We start from the raw sequence: 25,572 nt of genomic DNA on the forward strand, positions 1-25,572 counted from the left end.
TATACTCTCTGGCATGTAACGACGTTACATATTCAGGCTCAATGTCTCAACTGTACGCAACTGTATGCATAGATCTACACAAACATCAGGTTTTTTAACAATGCCTTGTTTGCTAGGCACATGCCTATGTCTCCAGTGAAGGACATGCTTAGACCTTTAGCCCCATCAGCCCACCCTGTGTTGCCTTTGTTCAGCAGGTTCGCGTTTTCAGCTTGGCTCTGTTGGGTAGGGCCCTGAACTGTGATTTACAGTTGGTGACGTTATTGTTTCTGACATGAGAAGTCACAAACGGTTACTTTACTATCAAAAGCTGCTCCCAACTCTGTGCTCAGTTTTACCAACTGAATAGTCCTAGTTTTAGGACTTCAATTTAAAACACAAATACAGTGGTTGTGAAGTACATCAGTTTGACCACACCAAGAACCGAACCTGGGAGATGGCTACATGAAGGCTGTGGGACGTGCTCTCCCAGGATGTCCTAACTGCCAGAAATGTGCGTGGCACCACTGTGAGTGTGTCCGAACAGGACCTGTGTGCACCAGAAGTGGAGCAGAGGCTGCAGCCCTCCAGGAGGGAACACCGAAGCGCCACCGCTCACAGCACAGCACTGACATGGCTTCAAGCCTTCCTGGCTTGGAAAGATGACCCTGGAGAAGGACTGATCCACCAAAACAAGTGTTATAGAGGCTCTGAGGTTTTAGTAGTGCAAGGCAAATGCAATTCAGGCTCTGTTCACATTAATTCCCATTTCTCACTGCTCAAATAAGCACACAGCAACAGCTTTCACAAGGCAGGGACCTGTCCATTGGAAAATGGATTACGACCACCAACTCTTGCGCATAGACTAGTGAGCAACTATCTAATGGCCACTAGAGAGACACCACAGGTCTGTGCTGGTGACCTAGAGGTGAAAAGCCCTCCTTTGTCTCTCTGAATCCCCAAAGCTTTCAGACCCCCGATCAGGGGGGAAGTTCTGATCTAAATGACCATTAATCTTCCTTAAGGTGAAAAGGTCAGAAGAGCAAGTTATTCAGTCTTAACTGTTTTTTATGCCAGCAAAAAAGCGTCTTTATTTGCAATGCTGTCTTAGACTATACAGCAATACTTAAACGTCCAAACTTTCACAGTGATTTTTCGAAAGTGAGGTCAGCTTTTAGATAGATGACAGAGTCCACACACAGTGTCAGCCCCCCACAGCTGTGTCCATAGCTGTACCAACAATGCCACCGTACCAACAATGCCACACAATGGCGTCCTTAAATCCCATAAAGGCAAGTGACAATGCCACAGAATGAAGCGATAACATATTGGAGCTGCTGACAATCAGTCTTTAACATGTGTTATCCATTTGACTGCAGGTGTAAATCAGCATTTCAATGTCAAGTTGCTAATTTAAGGCTGTATAGTCAAACATCCAACCAGCATACCCCAGGAAAAGCACAAGTACATTGTTAAAGTAGGTCAAAGTCACTGCAAGTCAGGGAACAGAGAGAAGTTCCACATCAATAAACCAGCGTTTGTGCTAGTATATATATATTTAATGATACAGTAGTATTAGATTAGATTAAACATTTACCGGCGCTCAGACGACAGTGTGGGCACAGCCATCATTCTCTTGCTGCTCAGTTGACTTTGGTGGCATATGTGGTGCCAGTGTACATGGCTGCAGAACCAAGCTCTGTGACTCTACAGTGCGACGTGAATTAACATGGTTCTCCAAAGGATATGGGTCACATTTCCTCTGCTTTCACTTAACTGTGCCACCTCACGGATGTGCATTAACTTTCCTCCCTTTAATTCCCACATTCAGAGAAATAAGGAAAATATCTGCTGCAATTTGTTGCATTTAGATTTCTCTGAAAAGCGAGTACACGTAATTTTTCAAAAGAAACTTAAGACTGAAAGTATTTTTTTCATCCCCTCTCCTATTACTAGGAAAGTAGTTAACTTAAGCCCCTGATTAACATTACATTGAGCTGTGTCAAATGGTTCTTCCTCTTACTGTTATTATTTGGCTGTACAACGTTTCCTACCAACTCATTCGTGGCAGCTGTTTCAGTACAATGGGAAAAAAAGAAAATGAATGGCATTTCAGTGGGTTATTTAATGGGAGCCTAGAACTGGCAAAATATAAGACTGCATTCAGAAACGTTGCATCTAAGGGAACTGCAGCCTTCCTAATGATGGCCCAGGTTTGAGTTTGGGTTTTTTTTGTCTCAGTTTCACCGAGAAATTCACAGCAAGCGTAGAAGCTGTGCTTACTCTCATGATCAACTACACGTGAAGAGGATGCACTCAACATTTTGTAACAAAGAGAGCCTGCGTGATTTCGCATATGTACACTGCAGTTAGTACAAAGGGAACTGCCTGTGGAAAAAAATCCGCATGTACAAATTGAGCTGAGACCTCTGCAAATTCAGTCACCAACAGTCCCGCCACACCATTGCTCAGAGAGTAACCTCTTCTTCTGCAGGAGGCCTGGTGATGAGTCAAACATGGAAACAGGCTTCCAGGCTGGATTAGTAGGGGCAGGTAGGTGTGGAAGACCCTCTTCTTGCTGCCCAGGGCCAACACTGTGGCAGACAAGCTGCGTGAGCTACAGCTCCTGGAGAGATCAGGAAAATGCTCACATTGCCTTCTGTATTCACTAGCCGCTGTTTGAATTTAAATTATGTTTCCTTTTATTTAGGAAGCACTCAGAGATGGTCTGATGAAAAACTGATGCTGCCCTGCATCAGGCTTCCCTTGTCCCTTCTCCACAGACAGGCTTAATGCAGTGACAGATTTATTCGGTTGGAGCTGTTGAACCCACAGCATACTGCACACATCCTGGAGCACTGTGATGCTTAAGCAGATTTACTTGGGCGTTACGGAAAGTGCCTAGACATAGCTTTCCTGTGTGTCTCTTAACCATAGCTCTTTCTCATCCACTTTTCAGGTCTCAGGGATGGAAAGCCAACATGACAGCCTTGGCACATTGCCTTAAAGCGAACTCGATGCGATGAGGAATGAGCATGCACACTAACCTACCTGTGATTTCTTCCATGTTTATTCACACAGGATGACAGTAGGAGTTTTTGCAGATTTAGGCATGCTGGTTACATATTTTTTGCTTCATTTTCTTTTTGCCTTAAGTGCTGGGAAAATCAACAGTGGAATGGGAAGAGGCAAGGGAAAAGAGGGGCCAGACAAACTACTTTACCTGCTGCTCCCGCTTCTACTGATGCCAAGCAGCAACCCTGAGAGTTCTGAGTACCTTGAAAGAAGAGTGGGCTCTCCATTATGTGGCCCAGGTAAAACTATACCTATTCTTTAACTATTTTCACCAGCGCTACACAAACACTTGTTTGTACTTGCTCCCCAAATCTAACCTTATCACTGTAGCTAGACTGAGTGAGTAACCAGATGGGCAAGGGTTCAATTTGTGTTTGCCTGCACAAAACCTGGAGAATACAGGACTAGGGGAGAGAAGTCGCAGGTCAACGTCCACAGCAAGAATCCCAAATGTGGTAACTCCTACTCTACTAGGAGTCCCTAGGGCCTCTCAAACCATTCCTCTTCAGTGTTCTGTTCTTCATGTGCCCAGGTGGCCAAGAAGGCCAATAGTATTCTGGCTTGTATCAGGAATAGTGTGGCCAGCAGTAGGGAAGTGATTGTGCCCCTGTACTCGGCACTGGTGAGGCCACACCTCGAATGCTGTGTTCAGTTTTGGGCCCCTCAGTACAGGAAGGACAGAGAAGGGGTACAAAGCTGGTGAAGGGTCTAAAGCACAAGTCTGACGAGGAGTGGCTGAGGTAACGGGGGTTGTTTAGCCTGGAGGAGGCTGAGGGGAGACCACCTCACTCTCTACAACTACCTGAAAGGAGCTTGTAGTGAGGTGGGTGTTGGTCTCTTCTCCTGAGTTACTAGTGATAGGACAAGAGGAAATGGCCTCAAGTTGTGCCAGCAGAGGTTTAGACTGGATACTAGGAAAAAAATTTTCACTGAAAGAGTGGTCAGGCATTGGAACAGGCTGCCCAGCATGGTGGTGGAGTTGCCATCCCAGGAGGTGTTCAAAAAATGTGTAGACATGGCACTTTGGGGCATGGTTTAGGAGGCATGGTGGTGTTGGGTTGATGGTTGGATTTGATGATCTTAGATGTCTTCTCCAACCTTAATGATTCTATGATTCTATCATGACTGAATAACTGCCATTTATATGCTTCCTTAAAACCTATTCAAGAAAACATGGTCTAGATACACTAAGCATTTCTTCTTTTTTGTATAAAGACTGACAAATCCTTTTATATAGTTACAGCTGATTAAGACAGAAAGTAAGTCTCTGACTCTACAAGGAAGAGGGAGAGACTCGATCAAGCCCTACTGCTAACAAGTATGACATACAAGGATTGGTAGTGTTGTCATGAAATATGTAATAATACTTACAGCTCTGTGCTGATTACACAGAGCAAGGTGTGCAGAAAGCATTTGAAATGTTCACAGAAATACCATGCAGCAGTTCAGGTACTTTATTTCTGGAACACCTCTAACTTTGCTCTCGATTGTCACCCACGATACAATGATTGTGCCTGCACAGCACCGAGCTCACCACGCAAATGACGTTGCAGAAGAGTCATTATGCTCTGGGAAGCTAGTGAAAGTCTACTTTGTCTCAGTGGTTTTGGTTCATAGTTACTTTATAAATTTGAAGTTAACATGACAGAGTTAAACACTGCTCTCAAACACTTTCAAATAAGCCTTTGTTTATAGCAAGTGTAGTATTGTTGGTTATTTGCATTCCAGTATCATCTAAGGGCAGTAACAGATATGTCACAGAGGGTTTGAGTAACAGAGCAGTACCAGGAGCCACAAGAATAAGCTGCCCACGTTTCACACACATGCCCAACCACTGCTGGGCACTCACAATCACAAGTTCACCCCAGCTTCCCACACAAATGGCAGGCTCATGTGCACAAAATAGGCATGCTCAAAGACAGGGATATATTTGACCAACCAGGTTTTCTCAGTACAGAGTAATTAAGAAAGATAATACATGAAAAACCCTGGTGACTCGTCAGTTTTGAACAAAACTACCACTGCCCCGGAGCCAGGGCATGACTCCCTGTCACACCATCACTATTTGAAAGACAGCACTGTGGGGTGACTTGAGCTCCCTTGATTTTCCCTCAGAAAATTTTCGCTAGTGACTAAAAACTGGTGGTGGGAGAACACTTGTGTAGCTGATGTCCATAAATGGAATTTCACAACCAGTTTAAGCCAAAGACCCTGGTGTGGGACCAAAGGGGTGTGGGAAACAGAAATGGCCCTTATAGCACTATCTGCTTATGTTGGGTTAGGTATTATATCAAACCCTTTGTCTCATCTATAAAATATGGATAAAACCTACTATATCAGAGGGGGTTGTGAGGCTTAATTTAAAAACTAGCAAGATCTCTGGGTTACCTGGGATAGGAAGTTAAGTGCAAGGCTCTGTCAGTTGAAAATGCAGCCTGCTAATAATTGCCGTACTGGCACAAATGGCAAATAAAAAGCGTGCTGGAAGGAAATACCCTACATTCCTAACTAGCCCATCAAAGTGCTCTGCTGCAGTGATGAAACCCATGTGCTGTTCTGTTCCCCAGAAAGTATATACTCCCCAAACACAGCATGGCTGCCATGAATTAAGCTCTTGGAAAAAACATTCTCTCTTCAGGACTGTGTACTGCTACCACAGCCTGGAGAAAGACAGGAGTGGAAAGATTAAACAGGCCAAAAGATTATATACAAAAGGGTTTGACAAAAACGTGTGTTTTTTTTTTCCAAACATGGCAGCTTTGCACAATACAATAAAGTGAATCCCTCACCCCATGCTATTACAACGTTAGCCTTCATGACAGAGGTTCTTGTGGGCAATTTCAGCAGAGGATAGGATTCAGAAGGGCATGGAAATCAAAAGCGAGTCCCAGCTTTACAGTCCCTATGGCCACTAAACCCATTCTGTGGTTAAAAAGAAAATCTCCAGTCTTCAACCAGTGTCCATCCACCTAGTTTAACTGAGCATTAAAACAGATCCAATGTCAATATCCAGTACACATCTGTCCTCAGATTCTAGGATAGCACTAGTTTTATCAAAGACATAAATGCAAAGGTGTAAGTATAGGGCCTTTTACTTCAACAGGGTGACTGAAAAATGCTCCCTCCCCAGCAAAAAGAAATAAGCACACCAGAAGTTATGAGGTGGTTCTCATGTTTGCCTTGTGCTGTGGTAGCTGCATGAATCAGATGCTGAAAGGGTTCAACATGAAGCAGAATCTGATTTAAATGAACTGTACACACAACCATGTGTGCTTTTTAAAAAAACAAAAATAGTATTAAAATTTTAGTTTCATTTCTCCCTTTCCCACTTCCCTTTCTCAGTTGACAGTCAACCAGCTGGTTAACTGCTCTGAACGTGCACACTCATTCCCACGTTTAAGCAGTGCTCCCAGCGGGGCACTGTGCAGCCATATGCTACACCAGCACTTTTTAATATTGAACCACAGCACACAGCCACTTCCTTAAGCTGGTGGCTGTGCTCTGAGTGACAGCACCCGCAGGAGCTCAGCAGCAGCAATTGCTTCACAGAGAAGCAAGACAGTGCTGATAGCTTATTTCCACAGAATGCAGCAGGAAAAGGGAGCTGTTGCCTCCACACAGACAAAATGACCATGATGGATGAGGTATTGCCATTATGTGGTTCCTGCTGAGCCTCTGATCATGCTTTAGTCTGGTTTTGCTCCTCCTATGAACACTTTGTATAGATCTTAAAAGGAAAGATAAATACCTGACAATACATGTCAAGATTTTAACCCAAATAGAACTTTCAGGAAGCCTTTTCCAAATACGTGTGAAGTGCATAGGTTTTTTTTTCTTAACCAAACAACAAAAAGTACCCCAGTTCAACAGTCATCTTAGCAAAGCCAAACAGTAAAGAGATGATAAAGTGGAACAGAATACAGAAAGCTGACATCTTCTGCAAGGTAACTCCCCTTTCCTATTTAAAAATGCCCCAATTATTTCTTAAATAGCATGACTTTTTAAAACAAAATCACAGACAATATTAACAAAAAACATAATTTGTAAAATGTTTTGGAATATCCCTCAAAACATTTTTCCACCTTTGACCACCTCTAAAGCACAGGAAAGCCTTCAGTAAAGCGAGAAGTCTGTTCCAACTTTAATGCAAGTTAATACTACTGACTACTGAACACGATAAAAACCCACAGTCAAGCCTTCACTTCAGAGCACTATTTAGTTAAAGATGAATTACTTGACCTTTTGGCAGCGTACAATGGAACAGAAGTGAAAGACACACAAGTTCTCCCATTCTCTAAACAAATTCAGCCCCATATCTGTAAGAAATTACCTTTGTGTTAGAATAGGGCACACTTTTCAGAACACAATGTTTAAGCTAATAAAGCTTCATGGAAGCCTCAAAGAGGGCAGACAAGTCGTCTTCTGTTTGGGGACGCGGTGATAGTTTAGTCACTCTCTCCTACAAGATTAAAGAAAAACTGGATTGCAGAAGGTTGCCAATAAAATTAATCAAACAGTAGCTGAACTATGTGCCTTTGTACTAATGTCCTTCACAGAGAATAACAAGGTTTTGCAAATAAGTAATCAAGTAATTATGGTTGAAGCATCATCAACTGTACAGTACTTTCAAGAATACATTAAATTTTCTATAATTAAATACACAGAAGCAAGATTAAAATGCAGTTCATTTATAAAGTCAAGTACTTCAAACACAGGTCTTGTCAATCACAGATGTCAGTACAGTGGTGGGTAGTATCCTGGGAATACAGTCCATTTTAAAATTTGTTTGCCAGCATTGGAACTAGGAGGTCAATTTTTAGGGACCAAGATTTTCTAATTACAACTTCTCTCAAAGCTCAGGAACTGCTATAGATGGGGAGAGTAAACAGTGCTTGCAACTCAGACTCCAAAAAAGAGATGGTAGTGAAACTGCTTAATAAATGGCCTGACACTTTGGAATCAGAATACAAAATAGCTGTGGCTAGTCTTCATTTGGATGGTGATTCAACAGAATTTTCATGCGCTGAAGTCCCGCTGACTGAAATGAAACTCAGGTGTACGCTTCACTGCTCTGCTTGACAAAATAACCACAAAGGCAGGGATGGCAATTCAGAAAAGCCCCACGCTACTGAGGATGAGGCACTGTATTAGTGCAGCTATTCAGTCACTGCAGAAACACTCAGCTGAAAGGGCCTAACATTAATGTACTCATACTGGTTATGATTAGTGCTTTTACGCTTTCAACAATAAATGATTTTAACATTGATTGAAAGGCTGGGGAGAGTTACAAACATCTGCAAAGACCAGAGGCCAGGACTACACTAGGAACTTTTATCTTTAGATAAATGTGGTATTTTGGCAAGATAAGAGTTTCTTCTGCTACAGCCTGTTTCGACATCTCCCTCGTGGGAGAGGCTGTCCCAGTAAAAGTTCTAAATTTTCTTCCCCCCTTTTTCACATGTGAGACAGTGGATATCATTTGCTAGGGGCCTTGCCTCATGCACCAAGTGAGATGCCGGGGAAGGGGCTCCTCCAGTCCCCTCCTCAGGGACAGGCTCAGCTGAGACACCCTCCTGAGTGGAGCACACACCGCTGTTGCAGCTGCTCTGCTTCCCTCTCAACCCATGGGGCTGCAATTTGCGGACAGGCTGGATGTGGTTACACAGCAAGAGAGGCCACTGCACTTAACACGTGAAATACCATGGTGATGAAGTCAGCTGTGAGATATTCACAGTTCATAATCACACTCAGCACAGTTAGCATCTCTTGTGATGAGTCTGAAAAGCGCAGCTTTGTGTGCATAACTTTACCTCCACAAGGAGCTTTGCTGGTGCAGCAGTAGCTATCAAACAATAGCTCTTCCCCACCCCTGACCCGTGCTACTATGCACGCCGATGCAGCCGAAGAAAAGGCTAAGGTGGTTCTACACAGCTTTGAAACCAAATGGAAAATTCAAACAGCACTAAGGCAAAGGTATGTTGTTTTTCAGACTCACAATATGCAAATTTTAACAACTCAGTGCTCAAGTACTTGGTAAAGTCATTGGGCTTGTATTAGGACATTCTGGGCCAGATTACAGTTTTGCAGCCCTGTGCACTGAGATGGACAGAGTTATCTGTAAAGTCACATGGGGTGACATGAGACGACCACCCTGACAGACTGTATCACATCCCACCTGTATAGACAGAAGGCTACAAATGGATGCTCCTCCTGCATGCCTCAACACAGAGGCACCAGCACTCCCTCTGCACAAGCCTGCTGATATTTCCTGGTGCCCAGACAGCAAGGCCCCAGCTCACCCTGTCTGACTCAGTGCATTCTGGTCTAGTGCCAAAAAATGAGCAACTCCTGGCTCATCAGTGGTTCAGCCCACACTGTAGCTGCCTCTGGGATGTCTGCAGGGGGTGGGTGGGCTAGAGGACAACCCTTTTACAGCCTCTCATTTTCAGTCCTCCCCATCTCCCCTCAAACACCATCACAGGGCTGGCCACCTTAGACCTTGGGACAGCATCTTCTTTGCTAGACCCACTGCTGCCTGTAAATACGATCAATTTCAACAGACTCAGACAGGAAAACAAAATTCTGTTTTAACTTCAGGTATAAGTGTTTGTCTGAGCAGAGTTCCCACCCCAGATCTAGACAGTTAGAGTAGATTCGGTTTTGTTTTCCTGCAGCCTGCACTTCACAGCGTGGAATACACCCCGCACACTTATTAGTGCTACCACCACTGCACCACACTGCCTTGCTGACGTGAATGGGTCAGTGCTGTATTCCAAAGAAAACCTACTGCAAGATGAAAAGAAAAAATATACCAAAGGTTAAACTGTATGGACTACCTCTGTGGGTAATAACGGACTATTAAGGAACACTAATACATTTTCATCATGCTACATCTCATACACAAAAATGAGGTTTGAGAAACTATTAGGTCATCTCATTTCACACAATACAATTACTCATCAATGCTGTCAGATGACAGTAAATTAATTAAAAGTAAATTTGAGCTAACAAACAAACAAAAAACCTCTTCAACATCTTTTGGTGAAGAACCTTCTCCCTCCCCCAGCTATGCAAAACACACCTTAAACGAGCAGTTGTGCTGTGATGACCCAAACCCAATTATTTTAAAGGAACGTATTTATTAAAACAAACCTCCAAAATGCCCCATAATGATTTACATGCATAACCTATTTGATGGGTGCTCAAAGACCTTAGTGTTCTTCCTGGCTTTGCCACTGCTCTGTTGTGCGTGACTGTAAATAGTTGCACCTTCGTGTCATTTTCTCAGGTATAAAATAGGAATATTAATATTTACCCTCCGATGTTAAGCTGCTCTGAGATTTATGAACGAGAAGAACCAGACATGGTAAGAGGTACTGCTGAAAAACTGAATAACCTTTCAGCCTATAAAATTTTCATTTTCTCCGTAGTGTTTATTTCCTTTGCTACTTGGTGAAAATAAATCCTAAGTGGACAGAACAGTCCATAGCATATGAATCAAACCATCTTTTTACAAGGAAGACACTGGGTTTTACTTGTGGAGTGGTGTGTTGCTTTTTGCAGTGTCTTTGTGAGCACTGAAACAATAAAGGCTATTACAAGTTTAATCTATACCATCCCAGGGGACCTTATTTCATATTCTGAAGGGGGTCAATGGAACAAAAAAGCCATCTGGGAAGAAAAGTGCAACTTCTCAATATGGAAAAGTTTAATGCAAAGTGAGCTCGATCATTCTTACCAGATAGCACTTGGTATTAAGGCTTTATCTATAACCCATCCTGCATACATAATTATCAGGGAGAGTTATGACAAAGCAGTTATCTTCTACAAAGATCAAAAGTCTATGAAAAACATCCTCTTTTTTAAAAATGTGACATTTAAAAAAACCACACAACCTAGCCATTCTTTCTGAATCCATGCGAGGAACAGACTGCAGCATGCACTCCATCTCACTGAGAAGACGTAAACTGTGTAGAGAAACAAAATACAGTGGGCTATCCATAATTTTCTCTATTTTAATTCTCATGTAGGACTAAAAGTAACATTTGCTTGCAAAGAAACACTTCTGTTTTTTCAAAAATCTGCTCTTTTAATTTGTCAAGAAAAACTGTTTTGCTTTCTGTCTTACCTGAGGCAGAGTGCCTTTGACTAATGCAGGGATGTCTGCTTTAGAATAACCAATTGCAGCTAAGCCATCATCAACATTCAGATCAAACAGGAATTTCCGGAGCGTGTCTGCCAAAATAAACCCCGCATCTTTGATTCTGGCAGTGCAGATGTCAGCTCCTAAAATAAGACATAATGCCTTGACTGTAGGGTGGAGAGAGAGGAGGAAGCCTGTTCTGGACTTAATTTAATCATATCATCAGCTGAATTCATATCCATACATAACAGTCACTGCCGTAAAAGCAACATGAAGTAAAAAGAGGAATCAGTCTTCATTTTACAGTTGGAATAGTTTCTAAACTTCTGTGATTCTGTGAAATAAAACAAGATCAGGAGAAGCAGGTAACTGCTGCCAGAAAGACTAACTGCCACATGAGGTTAACTTCCTTTCCCTCTGTGCTTACAGGGAGCACTTTTTGGTCTGACTTCTGGGAGGAAAGAAGCTTAACGCATGAGCGTCAATGGTATTTATTTTTATGGACAGTGTGCCAAACGCTAACTTTATTTTAAGGCCTTGAGTTTGCTGACATCTAGAGGACATAGAAACCACTGACTATTCTGTTCAATTACACATTCGAAGAGAGGACTAGAGCACGTAGGCTGAGAAAGACAATGGCAGGGCAGTGTTCAAGGGGTTAAGGAAGTCCTAAACTTAATGCTATTTGAATATCCACTGGCTTGTGTAGGATAATGCAGAACTGAAGAGAAGGAACTGGTATCTTTGAAACATCTACTGAACAGTAATGAAAGCATCAATATAAAATGAAATATTATCAGTATTTCTGATGGAATAGCTTGCTTCCTCTCCTGCAATGAACTGTCAGGACTTATTTAAAAGTAATAACAAAAACACATCCAGATAGAAGACACAGGTTCCTCCATGTGATTTCTTTTCAAAGTAAGCTGAGCTAAATTTGTTCTCTGTGTAACCTCAATGATGTTACACCAGAACTATGTTAGGACCAATTGCCATACTGGGAGATGAGTAAGAGCACAACATAGCTACAGGAAAAATATTTTCTTTGTTCCTCACACAGTTCAGGCAGTTGTAATATTCAAAGGGGGGGTACTTTAAGTGAACAGGAGACCAACAAGCTCATTTGAGGAGCTCAGATATTTAGGTAGTAAGACTGGCAGTACTGTGGTAGAGAATGTCTGGGAGACATTGATAAATAAGGTATGACAGAGTCTTGTATGAAATCTTATGCTATTAGGATTATGCCACGCAGCCTGAGTTTATCCTGGGTTTTACTGTAGAGGAGTAACTGGGACGTAAATCCAGTATCCTCAGATTGTAAAGTAAAAGGGAAAGGGAAGAGGGGAAAAAAAGGACAGAAAATATGAACAGCACTTTTACAATATTGCTATAGTTCCAGTACTTTTTGCCCAACCTAAAGGATACATCAGTCATTGATTGTACTTAGAAAATTTCTGGCCACACGCATACCTATTTCAACTGTTTAAGAACCCACCCAGGGCGGTATTAAGCTTTTCTGGCTATACCCTAATTCACAGCTGTACATACACACAACATAACTATTTAGTAATCTGCTCCATGTCATAAAATACCTTCTTAGTCATTGCATTTGGCAACATGACAGATTTGAATCACCTACTGTGGTCAGTTGGTCTCTGGACTGGAATCAGAAGTAAACACCCTAGGTGGGAATTAACAAATTCAATTCCACATGACACGTTTTCGGCAGAGTCCCTTTACAGCAGGGCAGACAATAATATAGTTTAAATTTCTATTGAGAAAATTAACAGTGTGTCCTGGTTTCAGCTGGGATAGAGCTAATTATTTTCCTAGTAGCTAGTATAGTGTTGTGGTTTGGATTTAGCATGAGAATAGTGTGATAACACACTGACGTTTTAGTTGTTGCTAAGTAGTGTTTATAATAAGTCAAGGACTTTTCAGCTTCCCATACTCTGCCAGCGAGGAGGTACACAAGAAGGTGGAAGGAAGCACAGCCAGGACAGCTGACCCAAACTGGCCAAAGGGATATTCCATACCATATGACGTCACACTCAGTATATAAACTGCGGGGAGTTGGCCGGGGGGCGGTGATTGCTGCTTGGGGATGGGCTGGGCATCGTTTGGTGGGTGGTGAGCAACTGCATTGTGCATCAGTTGCTTTGTGTATTCTTTTATCATTAATATTTTTTTCCAGTTATTAAACTGTTCTTATTTCAACCCATGAGTTTTTTTCACTTGTACTCTTCTGATTCTCTCCCCTGTCCCACTGGGGCGGGGAGTGAGCAAGCAGCTGTGTGGTGCTCAGTTGTCAGCTGGGATTAAACCACAACACAGAGCTTTTAGAGACAGAATTTATGGCACCCGCTGATACCACAAAACCCAGAGGAACTTGCTTTTTAACCACTTGTTTTAAAATCGGGGAGCCACTGATATGCTGTGCTGGCTAGTTATCCAGAAATATTTTCTTAGTCTACTTTGAGTTGTACATCATTGCTGTAGGAACACAGACATTTTGTAGCTTAGTATATTATTCCAAGTAGGTTTGTGTTCTGGTGTTGACCATAGGCAGGACTGCATACTTTGGAGGAAGGCTGAACAAACCTTATAGCCAACATTTATAAAATAAATGGAATTTTTCCCCATTTTTTCTGACCATGTTGTTTTACATCATCTTTAAAATAGTGGGATATTTTCATTTTCTATGTAAAAGTCCCACTCTTCCTTGAAACCCACAATGCTTTCAGATTACTTATACAAGGAATTCATACACATGAGTGGATTGATGTGACTTGCATACAGAAGGCTGACCATACAAGGGACTGAACATAAATTTTCCAAATACCAGGAGAGTTGCCTGCCCCATCAGCTTTCTCTCTACTTTCTACACTGCTGCACATGTGACTGGGATTGCTCATTAGCAAGCATGGGTATTAGCAGCAGTTTAGCTACAACAGTCTAGTGGAGACAAAAAATCTGACCTTAGATATAAATAAATTAGCCCACCACAGAGCCATGCTGTCACAGCTAGACCACTAACAGCTCCAAGATTACATCACTGAAAGCTAGTTTATTACACACAGTCATGCTGGGGGTGCAATGAAGAGATATCCTTTCTCTAGGACACTTTCCAGTGATGGGTTACACAGATAACAAGGCACTGTATGAAAAGATAGTCTTTAAATGAGCTGTCAGCTTGCAGCATTTACTTTTATTCTGCTAAGAAGCAGAAAAGGCCACTGTGTTCATTAACCCACTTCTGAGCTATCACAGATGTGTCCACAGAATACCTACTCCATGCTTTCCCTTGACATCCGCCCCTGAGAAATTCCAACACCTACAAACAAGCTTCAGCCTACATTAGAAAGGCCAAAACCTGTGTGTGGCATGGAAAAAGAGCAGGAGTGATTCAGAATATCACTCTGTCCTAATTAATTGCCACAGCAGGAAATTTGATATGCAAAATGCTTCCTTTTAGGTAACAGATGCACCCGAGTACTGGTTTGTTTTATGGTATCTAGTCTAAAGTAGCTACTCTCCATAAAGCACCTAGAGACATGCCAATCACAGCTGCTGTCTTGTGATTCATAACAGATCTACAGTCAACTTCAGCTATCCAGTTTTCTAGGCAAGAAGCAGATTTCTCTAGCTTGCTTCTCTAACTCCATCATCCAATATCAAAATTTAGCATTATTCTACCTAAGTTTGCATTATGTGTAACTTAGGCTCCAGAATCTTGTTTTTTAACCTTAACCCCCCTGCAACAACAAACTACAATTGCTTGCACACATTTTTTTTCCCCTCTCCAAAAGACCTTTTGGAAAGAATTCCATTTGTATGAGTAAGTTATATCCACAGAGATTCCTACCTAGTATCTCTGCAGCTTCCAAGTGCCGCTCCGGACATATCTGTGCCGTGAAAGCAAACACTGCTGGGGATGTCAGCACCACAGAAAGGCCATGAGGCTGGGGGAACAAAAAAAAAAAAAGAAAAAAGGAAAAAAAAGATAATAAAATCACATCAACAGGACATATACTTTCAACTTCTATGTGCTTTAATGTTCATTAACGTGAGATAACAGAGAACTGAAATGAAAACAAAGACAAACCAAGTTTTACCACTAAAGAGTGATCCACATTATAATCCTTTGGTTTATAAGTTTTCACCAAACCAGAAATAGGGTAAGACATTCCATGGCTGGAAAAGATAGCAGAGAGAAAGTGGTTAGGACAGCTCTCCTGGTATTTGGAAAAGGTGTGTTCAGTCCCTTGCACGGTCAGTCTCTGTATGCAAGTCTCTTAGGTACAGGCATTTAAAGGTATTTAGGTACAGATATGGTATGGATATTAGGTACAGACAACCCTCACACCTCTGTACCTTAGGGACCTAGCTGTAAAAACCAGTAGCTCCTTACTTTGTGAGTGTGAAGTTGTATTACTCCATTGACTGGACTGAAAGATGTTCAGTTACTACAGTAATACAGATACACCAAAATAGCATAATCTGCATCTCTACCTGATCACACTGCCTGAGAAAAACAAACATTAATTTAAAAGTATAATTAAAGAGTAGATTTGCTCAAATGGAAGGAATGAAAGGAAGGTCTCTGAAGAGAATGACTGCTAATAACTTCTCCACACAATCCAGGCTTAGGCTTTGCTTCTCTGAGATTTCCACCCCTATGAAACTGCATTGCCTTGCAATATTAATTACAGGTCATTTCAGCCAGCTGACTACCTACCCCACAGACAAACTTGCCAGTTCAGGAAGGGCCCAAGATTACCTCATTGTTGTCTCACTACAGAACAGCCATTATGAAATTAAACAATTTAAATGATGTTGAGTATTTTTTTTCTAACTATGGTTTTTATTATCAAAAAAGGTAAAGAAGGCCATGTTTTGTAATTGTCACGATTGGCCAGAATACTCAATCCTCATACACATAAATGCCAAGAGCCCATCAATTTCTCACAGCGCACAGCTCCCCCTGCATCGCAGGCCATGCTACAATGACTTCTTATATATTTAGCAACAAAGGCGGCGATGACTTTGACAATCTGAAACAAACTAGAGGTTAGCATTTTTCTGTACTCACCAGAGATGAACACCAGCATTGCCAAAGCCAATACCAGCAAAAGCACTTGCGAGGTGCATGTTGGCTCTTGCTTCACGGTCTTCAGGGTTTCTGATGGCTCTGTACACCATGGAGACAACAGTACCAGTGAATTCACAGATGGATTGGTAATTCAGGATGGAGAAGGGAGAGAGGCCTTCTTTATGGACAGAAACCTCTAAGATAAGCTGAGATAAAAATTCTAGAAATATGATCAGTTTACACTCCAGTAAGAGAACAATCCTGCTTCTGGATCAGTAAGTAGATCAAACTGGTTCAGTGAAGGGAAGTTTCCTTTCACTTGTCTAAACACTGAGTAAACAGAGTGAATTTAGCCATATTCACCTCAGTGGTGATTTCAACAATTCTACTTAGGAGCTTTGGCAATCCTATGTATGGTCCGAAGATGACTCCAGCTTTCTCACTATCTCATTACGTGGTGGTCTGAACCCCCCATGGGAAGAGGACAGGGTTCCTTGCCTTCCTACACATCAGACTGCTTGTGCAGTTTGACAACATGGGGAAGAAGTCTCATGAATAGATTCCTCAGGAACAACAGACAACTATGTTGACTAGCTAGGTACTGTAAAAAGTATTTTACAAAAACCCCACATTGATCTTTAGTAGATGTACACACAGTATACAAAACTGTATACAGGCTAAAACTTTATTGGTAGGGATCAAAACCAACTCCCAGTTAAGTCAAAACTTCATCTAAATCAAAAGTCTTCTAAGTATGAACTAGTTTTCATTAAATGCGTAATTTTGCACATTTGTAAGTACATGCAGTTACCTTGTTGATGGATGTTTAAGTATCTTCATTTACACTGAAGGTCACAGAAGTTACACCAGCAGTATTCTGTTCAGTTTGTTATACATTCCCCTTACACCATCATAGAAAGGGGATTCTTGAAAAAATGTGAATGCTGCTTCCATATTAACTGAGCAGCTTGAAATAGGTTCACAGAGGCATTAAAAAGCTACGTCCTCAAGACAACCTAGTAACCCTAACTTTACTTTCAATTTTATTTGAAAAACTTTTTGCTTTCTTTAAAAGAAATCCAGGGTAGAAAATGAAGGTTTAATGTAGTTGTTTGCCTTATTTTAGCCTAAAATTAATGTTGTTCTAAGCACTCCTTTTTGGGCACTGAAGACTCAACGTACTGCAAGGGGGGTGGCTGTTAAATGTATTACCTTTTCAAATATTTAGCCACAATGCGCAGTGCATGAAGAGCCCAGACGTCACTGATGGGGTTGCTGCCCTGGTAAGCCGGTCGGTCGATTGGGTTCAAAGGGCAGGGACTGCGCATGTTGTAAGGAAGAGCAGTATATGATTCTAGAGCATGGCTAAAAGATTAAAAAATGAATTACTTAAGTGGGAGCACTCCATTTTACTGCCCTGCTGCCCTTTGAATGCAGGTTCTCCTTATTTACTTCTGGTGTTTCACAGTTGCCAAAAATAGACATACAATCTCAGGAACAATTGGGAGAATGCTGGGCGGGGACCTCCAGAGCCTTTCGCCCTCCAACAGACACACAAAAGGCAATCTAAACACAGTCATGATCTGTCAGCTCACACCATGCTTAAAGTTAGGTTCGATGAACTGGCACCTTGGGGTGTAATGCTTTTCACTGAAGAGCCCTGTGCATCTGCAATGGGTGCGCTTCCTTTCTGTAGGACAGGAGCTGTAAGCACTGGAAGCATTGAAAGCATATGTACCTTTCTTTTAGAAGTATTGACCTTCGAAAAATTAGGAGTACGATATTTACGCTAAATGGCACTGCCAACAGTCTTATTTCCTGGATGCTTGTGAATCTGACTACATAAAGAAGGGGCACTGCACACCTTGCTACATTTAGATGCCCAAACCTACAGACACCACCATTTTCATTTATGAACAAATGCCTCGATTCCAGTACAGGCACTGTAGTTGAGGGTACTTCACCAAGCTTGAGAAATCACGGTTTCATTACACATCTATTACTTTAATATACACAGCACCCAGAAGCAAAGCAAGCTCCAGCCCTCTGAACAGAACCTTGCATGCATTTTGTGCAGTTAAACGCTGTTTAAGATGAAGAAAATTTTGTGCTAAGTGAAAAGCTCAGGAGAGAGGTCCTGAAGATGGTCATAATTGGGCTAAGACCTGCCAGCATCCCTCAAACCTACATACATTTTTCTTGATGCATCGTGGCTTTTATTAGAAAATCCACCTTCTCTATTCCCTGCCGTGTCTATGAGACATGCTAAATGCTGTCACAGTTGTGATTAATCATCTACATAATCTCTTAAAGAGGGACACCTGGACTCTCTTCCCTAAAGACAACCATCCTGGAAGCGAACAGTTTCTCCAGTGCACTGCGAAAACAAACATTTCTGCAAATGAGTGATTTGTTTTCATATGTTCTGAGGAGGGTAGTGAAATTAAGTAAGAGGAAAGTATAACGGAGACCGCCTTAACAAGAACAGGAAAGGGAGAAAATGATCATCCTTTTCTGCTCCTAAACCGTATTTTTTTCTAAAATCATAGTAAAAATATAAAATTGTAATAAATTCAAGTAGCAGTCTACATAGAAAACTCACCAAAGCACATCAAAGCCACTGTTGGCCACTATTCGCTCAGGCATAGACAGTGTGTGTAAAGGATCAATGATGCCTAATGTTGGCTTAATGACTCTTGAAGCAATACCTGGAATATGTAAGTGAGGAAAATGAGTTAAAGATTTGTTGCAACAAAACAGGACAAGATAAGCTTAAGGTTCAAAATGTAACAATTAGGGGAAGTTATTTGAAACTATGACAGTAAAAGCAAAGAGCGAGAAGGGAGAGTAAGAAGTATCTATGAATCTAAGTCTTACTGATTATGAAGTCCCTGTAAGAGAGTTACATGATTTGAGGCTGTTGCATGAAGTGAATTATTCCAGACAATGTTCTCTCTCCATTTGTAAACCTCCCTGAGCAGACTATACTTCCAAAATGTCTGCACTGAATGGCATCTGCACCATTATTCTTAGATTTGTATCTTCTGTGAACAATCACAGGGCAAGACTGGTTTTTGTCTACAACCAATTGCTATTGCTAATAGCTCTCTTCAGCACCTGCAGTAACCATGCCTTCATGTTTTGCTTAAGGGGGCACAGATGTAGCTTTGAGGGAGACAGACAGACAGACATAGACTGACATAGTCTAGTACATATAGACCAGAAAACTCTGAGCTATGGTCAGAGCTCCTTAGCACACCCATTTGGGTTCCAAGTACAGTACACTGTGTGGCATATATCCACGCGTTTAAAATGAAAACCTCAAAACAGCTATGAAGCTTAAGATGACATTTTAGCTTCAGTCATTATTTGCCAGGGATGAAAAGGCGAAAGGAAAACAGTGCCCCTCACTTGCACAGCATCTCAGGCCTGAGGTTTCAAAAGTCAGGAAAAGGAACATTTGGTTGCAATTACACAACAAAGAAACACAAGTCTTAAAAGCTGAAAGAAAAATACAGAGGAAATAAGGAACAGTTGGTTGACCCTGAATGTAAGTAGAAATTTCCTTTGCAATTAGCGTTTTCTGCCATTTAAGAACTTGAAAGATTTTAGTTTCCTGTTTTGCCTTCAAACTATAATCCACTGTATTACATAGATATTTCATTATGTTAATATGCTATAAATTTAATTCAAGGAGGAAACCTTTAAGCTCTTCAAATTTGCCTTTGGCAGTTGAGTCAAACAAAATGACACCTGAAATGACATGCAGTATCCCTTTTTTTTGAGGCAGGGAAATAATGAAGACATTAGAAACGCAATTGTATTGAATAGCAGACAGGGAAAAAAATCTCACCGGTTTTTACTTTTAGTTCTTTGAAGTCAAAAATGGCAACACCAGTGGTTTCACTTCCAGTTCCAGCTGTCGTAGGAACTTAAAAGGAAGAATGGGGATAACAACAAATAATAAGTAATATACAATATTGCAACATAAATAAATAAAAACACAATAGTAATGCCACCAAAAATATAGGTATCCCCGATCCTGAGTATGCCTGAGCCAACAGGTCAAACAGAAACTGCCACTTCGATCTCTTTTCTCAGTAAAAGGAGTCAAACTCAGCTAAACAAGACAAACTAATGACAGAAACTGTGATTTTAATTCCACTGAAGTAAATAGCAAAATTGCTGCTGAATACAACTAGAGCAGAAGTAAGCCCAAAGGAAGGTGAAACAGTCATGGTAACCTGATTTCAGTAGAAATATGACACAGGGTGGAGAATGGCTCCCCTTCTCCTAGCCCTCTCTCCACAAACCTCCCTCCTGCTTTACCTGCAATAAGTGGCTTGAGGGGCACAGTGACAGGCTTCCCTTTCCCAATAGGAGCATTGACATAATCCAAGAAGTCTGACGTAGGACTGGATGCATACAGATTGGCAGCTTTACAGGTGTCTATGACAGATCCACCTCCAACAGCAACATAGGCATCAAACTCTCCCTTTTTAGCAAATGTAATAGCATCCAGGAAACTTGGAAAACAAGAAAAGCTTCCCCATTAGTCAGGATTAAAACAGCACATAGAGAAACTAACTATTAAGACCAGCATAGAGGTCACAAGGCAGCGTTTAAACAGCTGTATGGCATGCTGTAAGAGCCTAAGGACTACTTTGAGAAGTGCACTGTCAGAAGTAGTACCTTTGGTCTGTTGGCTCCACCCGGACGTTATCATACATCTGAAAATTTATACCATATTTTGCCAAGGAATTCAATACCGCATTTACAGGAGGGAGTTGGGAGAGGTTTTTATCTGTCATCAAACAAACTCTCCTAGCACCAAGATTCTGCAGGTCCTACAATAACAATGGAATGAAAAACCAAACAACTGGTACAAAATCAAACAATGAACTATTGTAATACTAATCCAAATCAACTGAACCATGTAATAATAATTAAAAACCCAACCTAAAAGTAGTTGGTTCATGTAAAATTTTTGAAACAGTATCAGCTAAAAAGGATTAATCATATACACATAGGATGCAGAAAACAGCATAAAGTATAAAGCTGTCAAACTTATATAGTTGAAGTCTTATGACAGAAGAAGACCAATGATAAAGATCTTAAACAAGTGAAAACCATGTGGAACCACTTATGGCTACAGTAAAATGTAAAATGTTTTTTCAAAATTTTTTTCCCTACACAATTCCTGTTACATAAAATGGCTTTTCCACAGGTTAGGTCTCCCCTAAATGCCTACCAAAGCACAGCATTAAAATCTTGAAAATTTAATATTGAATATTAAATTATTGATGAAAAAATCAAAATAAGGTGGCAAAAAAAAAAAAAATAATACCACATCCTAACCTTTGCTAAATTAATTGTCACAATAGCTATACAAAACATGCAGTTCTAAAATAATCTTAATGCTGTTTAAAGGCAGAAGTTCAGTCTAATGTCATTTACTATTGAGCTATTCACAAATTTGCAAATAAAAAAAGAGAACTGTTAATGCCATAAATGCCAAGAAGAGAGGGAAAAAATGATAGATGAAAAAACCCAGTGATAAAGGCAACCTGGAACAATGCACTCAGGTGAATCATCTCACACTACTGAAACAAAAATTCTACACTTTCACAGTGCAAATTCAGAGCTGAATGAATATCCACCTGATTTAATGGAAAGTCTCTGATTCATTTTAATGAGCACTAGAAGAGATGAAAGTGATCTTGAGAAAATCCTGGTGAGTCACCAGGATTCAAAACTTTTTGAATTAAATTCCCTGTCAGAGAAAAATATTGTTGCATAACTCTGGCAGATCATCCACAATCTCATTATCCACTAAACTGCGTTTCATGTACAAACTTATACCACAGCAACATTGATGTAACATGTTTCTGTTCTTTACCCAACAGTATTTTCTGACCTTTTTACACTGGTATATATTACTACACATACTGCAAAGCAGTGGAGACTCAGGCACACCACATATAAGATTTCCCTTATAAAATGGATTGATAGCAGCAGCTGCCCATTAGAAAATAACTTATCACCAGTGATGGACTTACACTACGGGTGCTTACCATGCCAATCTCTTTAGTAACTCCTTCTCCATATCGGATGTTTGAAATGGCCATCTACAAAAAAAAAAAAAAAAAAAAAAGAACAACATATTTTTTTCTGGAAAAATGGGGAAATAGCCTCCAGTCCCAAGCACTCAAAGTAAATATAAATATTTATGAATGTAAATATTTGCTAAATGCCATACTTGGAAGTATACAAAGTACTACTTTTAAATCAAACATATTTTATTATTAGATCTACCTCAAATGCATAGTCTGTATTTCCCAGGGTAGGCCGTTCAGGTACTAGAATGGAAATGAAACAGTAAAATTAGGGTACAAAAAGTTACTTCAATCTGTACCTCAGCACTAGGGTTGACAGATTCCTTTACTTTTAAAATCACTAATACACTCGCATAGGTCATCTTGGCTTTTCTGGGTAACAGTTACCCATTTCATCCCTTGCTGTTTGTGAGATAAAATGATGCAAGTACTTAATTTGATTCATGGAATTCAGCAAAACAAGAGTGTTTTTTCCTTCTTTCAAGAATGAATTCCTTCCTATAAAAACTGAGTAAGTTATCAAGAAGTTTGCATGAGAATTTGTCTGCAGCCTGTGAAGTCCAGAACAGCAGATAGTAAGTAGAACTGATTATCTGCAGAGCATACAGGCTGCTGCATACAGGTTGAGAGGTGTTACAAGTGTGTAGAGGCTCCATGATCACCTTCAGAACAACTGTTAAGACAAACTGATGAGGCACTCTCCATATGCACCACGATACAGAACATCTTTTGTATGTGTGAGGGCAATACTGACAGGTGTTCACACTTCATTTTACTTCTGCTTAGTCCTGAACTTGCAAGGTGAAACTGAATTGCTTGCTTGAAAATTAAAAAAACTGCATGCATTGCTAATAAACAACAGAGTTTTAACAAGAATTGGTGTGTCACTACCAACTTTATTGAGTAGAAGAGAGAAGTTATTTATAAGGATCGTATTTCAGTCACATCCTCTCTCTGCCATGTCATTCTTCCTGAATTTCCACAAAACTCTCTATTTCTTCAATATCCTGATTTTACCACAAAGCGAAACAAACTGCATCAACTGAAACAGCCCATTCTTCTCCAAGAAAAGATCAGATGAGACATTCTGCTCTTCCTGCTGAAGTCATGCCTTCTGTCTGCTACATTAATTGAAAATATGTGATTTGGATTCAGATCCAATGAACGAAGCCACAATAATGAGTCTTACAGACACTCTGGGGTGCACTGAAGCGCTGACCCACAACAGTAACAGATAGATGTATTAAAATCCTTTATGCACTTCCTATTCAAACCCAGGCCAGCTGCTATCAGCTCTTTCATTGCCATCTCTTGCCAGGCTGTACATGTTTGACCTCTCCTGGAGTCTGAGTCTGCTGTACTCTCAGCCATTAATTTGACAGGCTAAGAACATGTCCAAGCCATTTGCTCTCCTGCTTTCTGAAACTATAATAGATGCCCTGCTGTTATATTCTTGAGCCAAGCTTAACTTCCAGGAAGAATTTTCCTGTGTTCAAAAATGGCACTATTTCCTTGAACACTGCCAAGAAACACAATGAACATTTTTTTTTTTTTCTGCTCACAGTCACCATTAAATCAATTTCCACTATTTAGACACTTACTGAACTGATACCATCTTGCTACATTACAGACTCCATTGTCTTACAGCGAGGATTCTTAACTAAGACTTCTATTTAGCAAGGGCTTAGTTTGAATTGACTGAGTAGGTCATCAAGCAGACAAGCATAAGAATGAAATTCTATTTCTCAGCTGCACTACTGTCTTGCTGTATGCTAGTCTTTGGCAAAACAAATATCTGAACACATATATAGCTTTTGCCTATGTAAAATGGTAACGACAATTCTTTAAAAAGTTTCTTAAATAAAGCACGTGAAACCAAGCCACACACACTGCTGGAATTATGGCCCAAAATACCAATTTTTATTGGATCTGGAGGCTGACCAGCATACAGGTAGCTATTCCCATAGCCTCCCTATAGTCAAAGCAAACAGAAATTCCTCCCAGGGTGACTCGGTCACTCAGTGCAGCTCTCCTGCTCTTACTCCACAAACCTGGCCCAAGCAAGCTGTGTTTTCAAGACTGACTGTATAAAAAGCCTATAGAGATTACATTCCCCAAGCCAAACCAGACCGTTGTGAATAGCTCCTTTTTATCCACATCGCCTCCCATTTATTTTCTAATGTAATGGACATGTATTTTTCCCTTCAAAACCAGACCTGAAGTTGAGATGGCTCAGGGGATGACAGCAGTAGTAGCAGCCAGGGCAGATTTCTGATCAGCTTGCCTCACAGTAAGAGGAGAGAGGTACAGGATGCCTGAGTTGTGGCTTATGTGGAAACAGTGAACCTCTCTGACAATAACCACCATCTTTTTACAGCTGCAAAATAACAGACTGCTTACCTTATCCTTTAAACTGTTCTCTTTCCCACCTGTTACCTGCACCCTCTGCCCAGGTTACAGTGGTAGGTACAGCTTTACAGGGTGATCGTCTCCCACAGAATTATTTTGGAGACACAAATTAAGTCTTACCTTGGGAGTATGTGTGGCAATGGCTTGGGCACCGACATCTAGTTAAAAGAGGAAAAAAAAATAAAAAACAAACCAAAAATAGCCATGATTAAAAGGGAAAACTAAAGCAGGAACCGAATCTGTCCTTGACTAAAAGTCTCTTGTCTGCACCCATTCCTGCCGCCCTACCCCGGAGAGGCCTGCCGGGGGCCCGGGTGCCTGCCTGAGGCGGCCCGGCACACCCCCGGGGCCCAGGGGAGCGGCAGGCTGGGGTCCCACGGACGGAAGAACACGGGTGGGCCGGGCAGCCGGCCCGCGGGGTGCCCGTGTGAGGCGGGCGGGCGGCGCGGGGCAGGGGGGGCATTAGGCGACCCCCCCAGGTAGGGACCTGCCGCTGCTTTTCACGGTGTTTAAAAAGCAGCGTCCGCCCGGCCTCGCCCCCCGCCCCGCTGCCGGCACCTGCCGATACAGGGAGGGAAACCGGCGGCCCCGTCGGAGGCCGGGGCTCCCCCCGCTGAGGCGGCCGCAGCTCCCCTCAGCCGCCCCGCACTCACGCAGCCCGCTGCAGTTGCCGCAGGAGGCGAGCGACCCGCTCCCGCCCCGCCGCCATGGCCGTAGCTCCGGGGGGGGGGGCGGCCGGGCCGGCACCACCTCCTCCT

The 25,572-nt window shown here is 41.6% G+C and overlaps 1 protein-coding gene across 3 annotated transcripts; it reads right to left on the reverse strand.

The window, feature by feature from the left end:
- Window positions 1-1,041: 1,041 nt before the first annotated feature.
- On the reverse strand, window positions 1,042-25,572 carry ADHFE1 (alcohol dehydrogenase iron containing 1). 3 transcript variants are annotated; one of them, XM_064442614.1, is made up of 15 exons: window positions 25,468-25,572; window positions 24,935-24,972; window positions 22,605-22,648; window positions 22,364-22,417; window positions 20,982-21,136; window positions 20,619-20,815; window positions 20,143-20,220; window positions 18,892-18,997; window positions 17,502-17,654; window positions 16,290-16,388; window positions 15,313-15,391; window positions 15,063-15,159; window positions 11,183-11,340; window positions 7,385-7,513; window positions 1,042-2,605 (listed from the first exon to the last, which is right to left on the reverse strand). In XM_064442614.1, the coding sequence occupies exons 1-14, from the start codon at window positions 25,521-25,523 to the stop codon at window positions 7,430-7,432; spliced, it is 1,398 nt and encodes a 465-aa protein (XP_064298684.1). In that variant the 5' UTR covers window positions 25,524-25,572; the 3' UTR covers window positions 1,042-2,605; window positions 7,385-7,429. The 3 variants fall into 3 exon arrangements, with proteins under 3 accessions (XP_064298684.1, XP_064298683.1, XP_064298682.1); XM_064442613.1 differs by having other exon boundaries at window positions 1,042-6,781; XM_064442612.1 differs by lacking the exon at window positions 1,042-2,605 and having other exon boundaries at window positions 6,013-7,513.

Source organism: Phalacrocorax carbo, chromosome 2 (genome assembly GCF_963921805.1).
Source record: "Phalacrocorax carbo chromosome 2, bPhaCar2.1, whole genome shotgun sequence".
Lineage (NCBI taxonomy): Eukaryota > Metazoa > Chordata > Aves > Suliformes > Phalacrocoracidae > Phalacrocorax > Phalacrocorax carbo.

What these genes read in the sequence shown, in the direction of transcription:
- ADHFE1 (XM_064442614.1), bottom strand. Translation starts at nt 25,523, where the DNA reads ATGGCGGCGGGGCGGGAGCGGGTCGCTCGCCTCCTGCGGCAACTGCAG. An exon ending in TTACTAAAGAGATTGGCATG is followed by an intron (nt 21,137 to 22,363) that starts GTAAGCACCCGT and finishes TTGTTATTGTAG; the next exon opens with GACCTGCAGAATCTTGGTGC. An exon ending in GGAAGCTGCAGAGATACTAG is followed by an intron (nt 11,341 to 15,062) that starts GTAGGAATCTCT and finishes GTCTTATTTTAG; the next exon opens with GAGCTGACATCTGCACTGCC.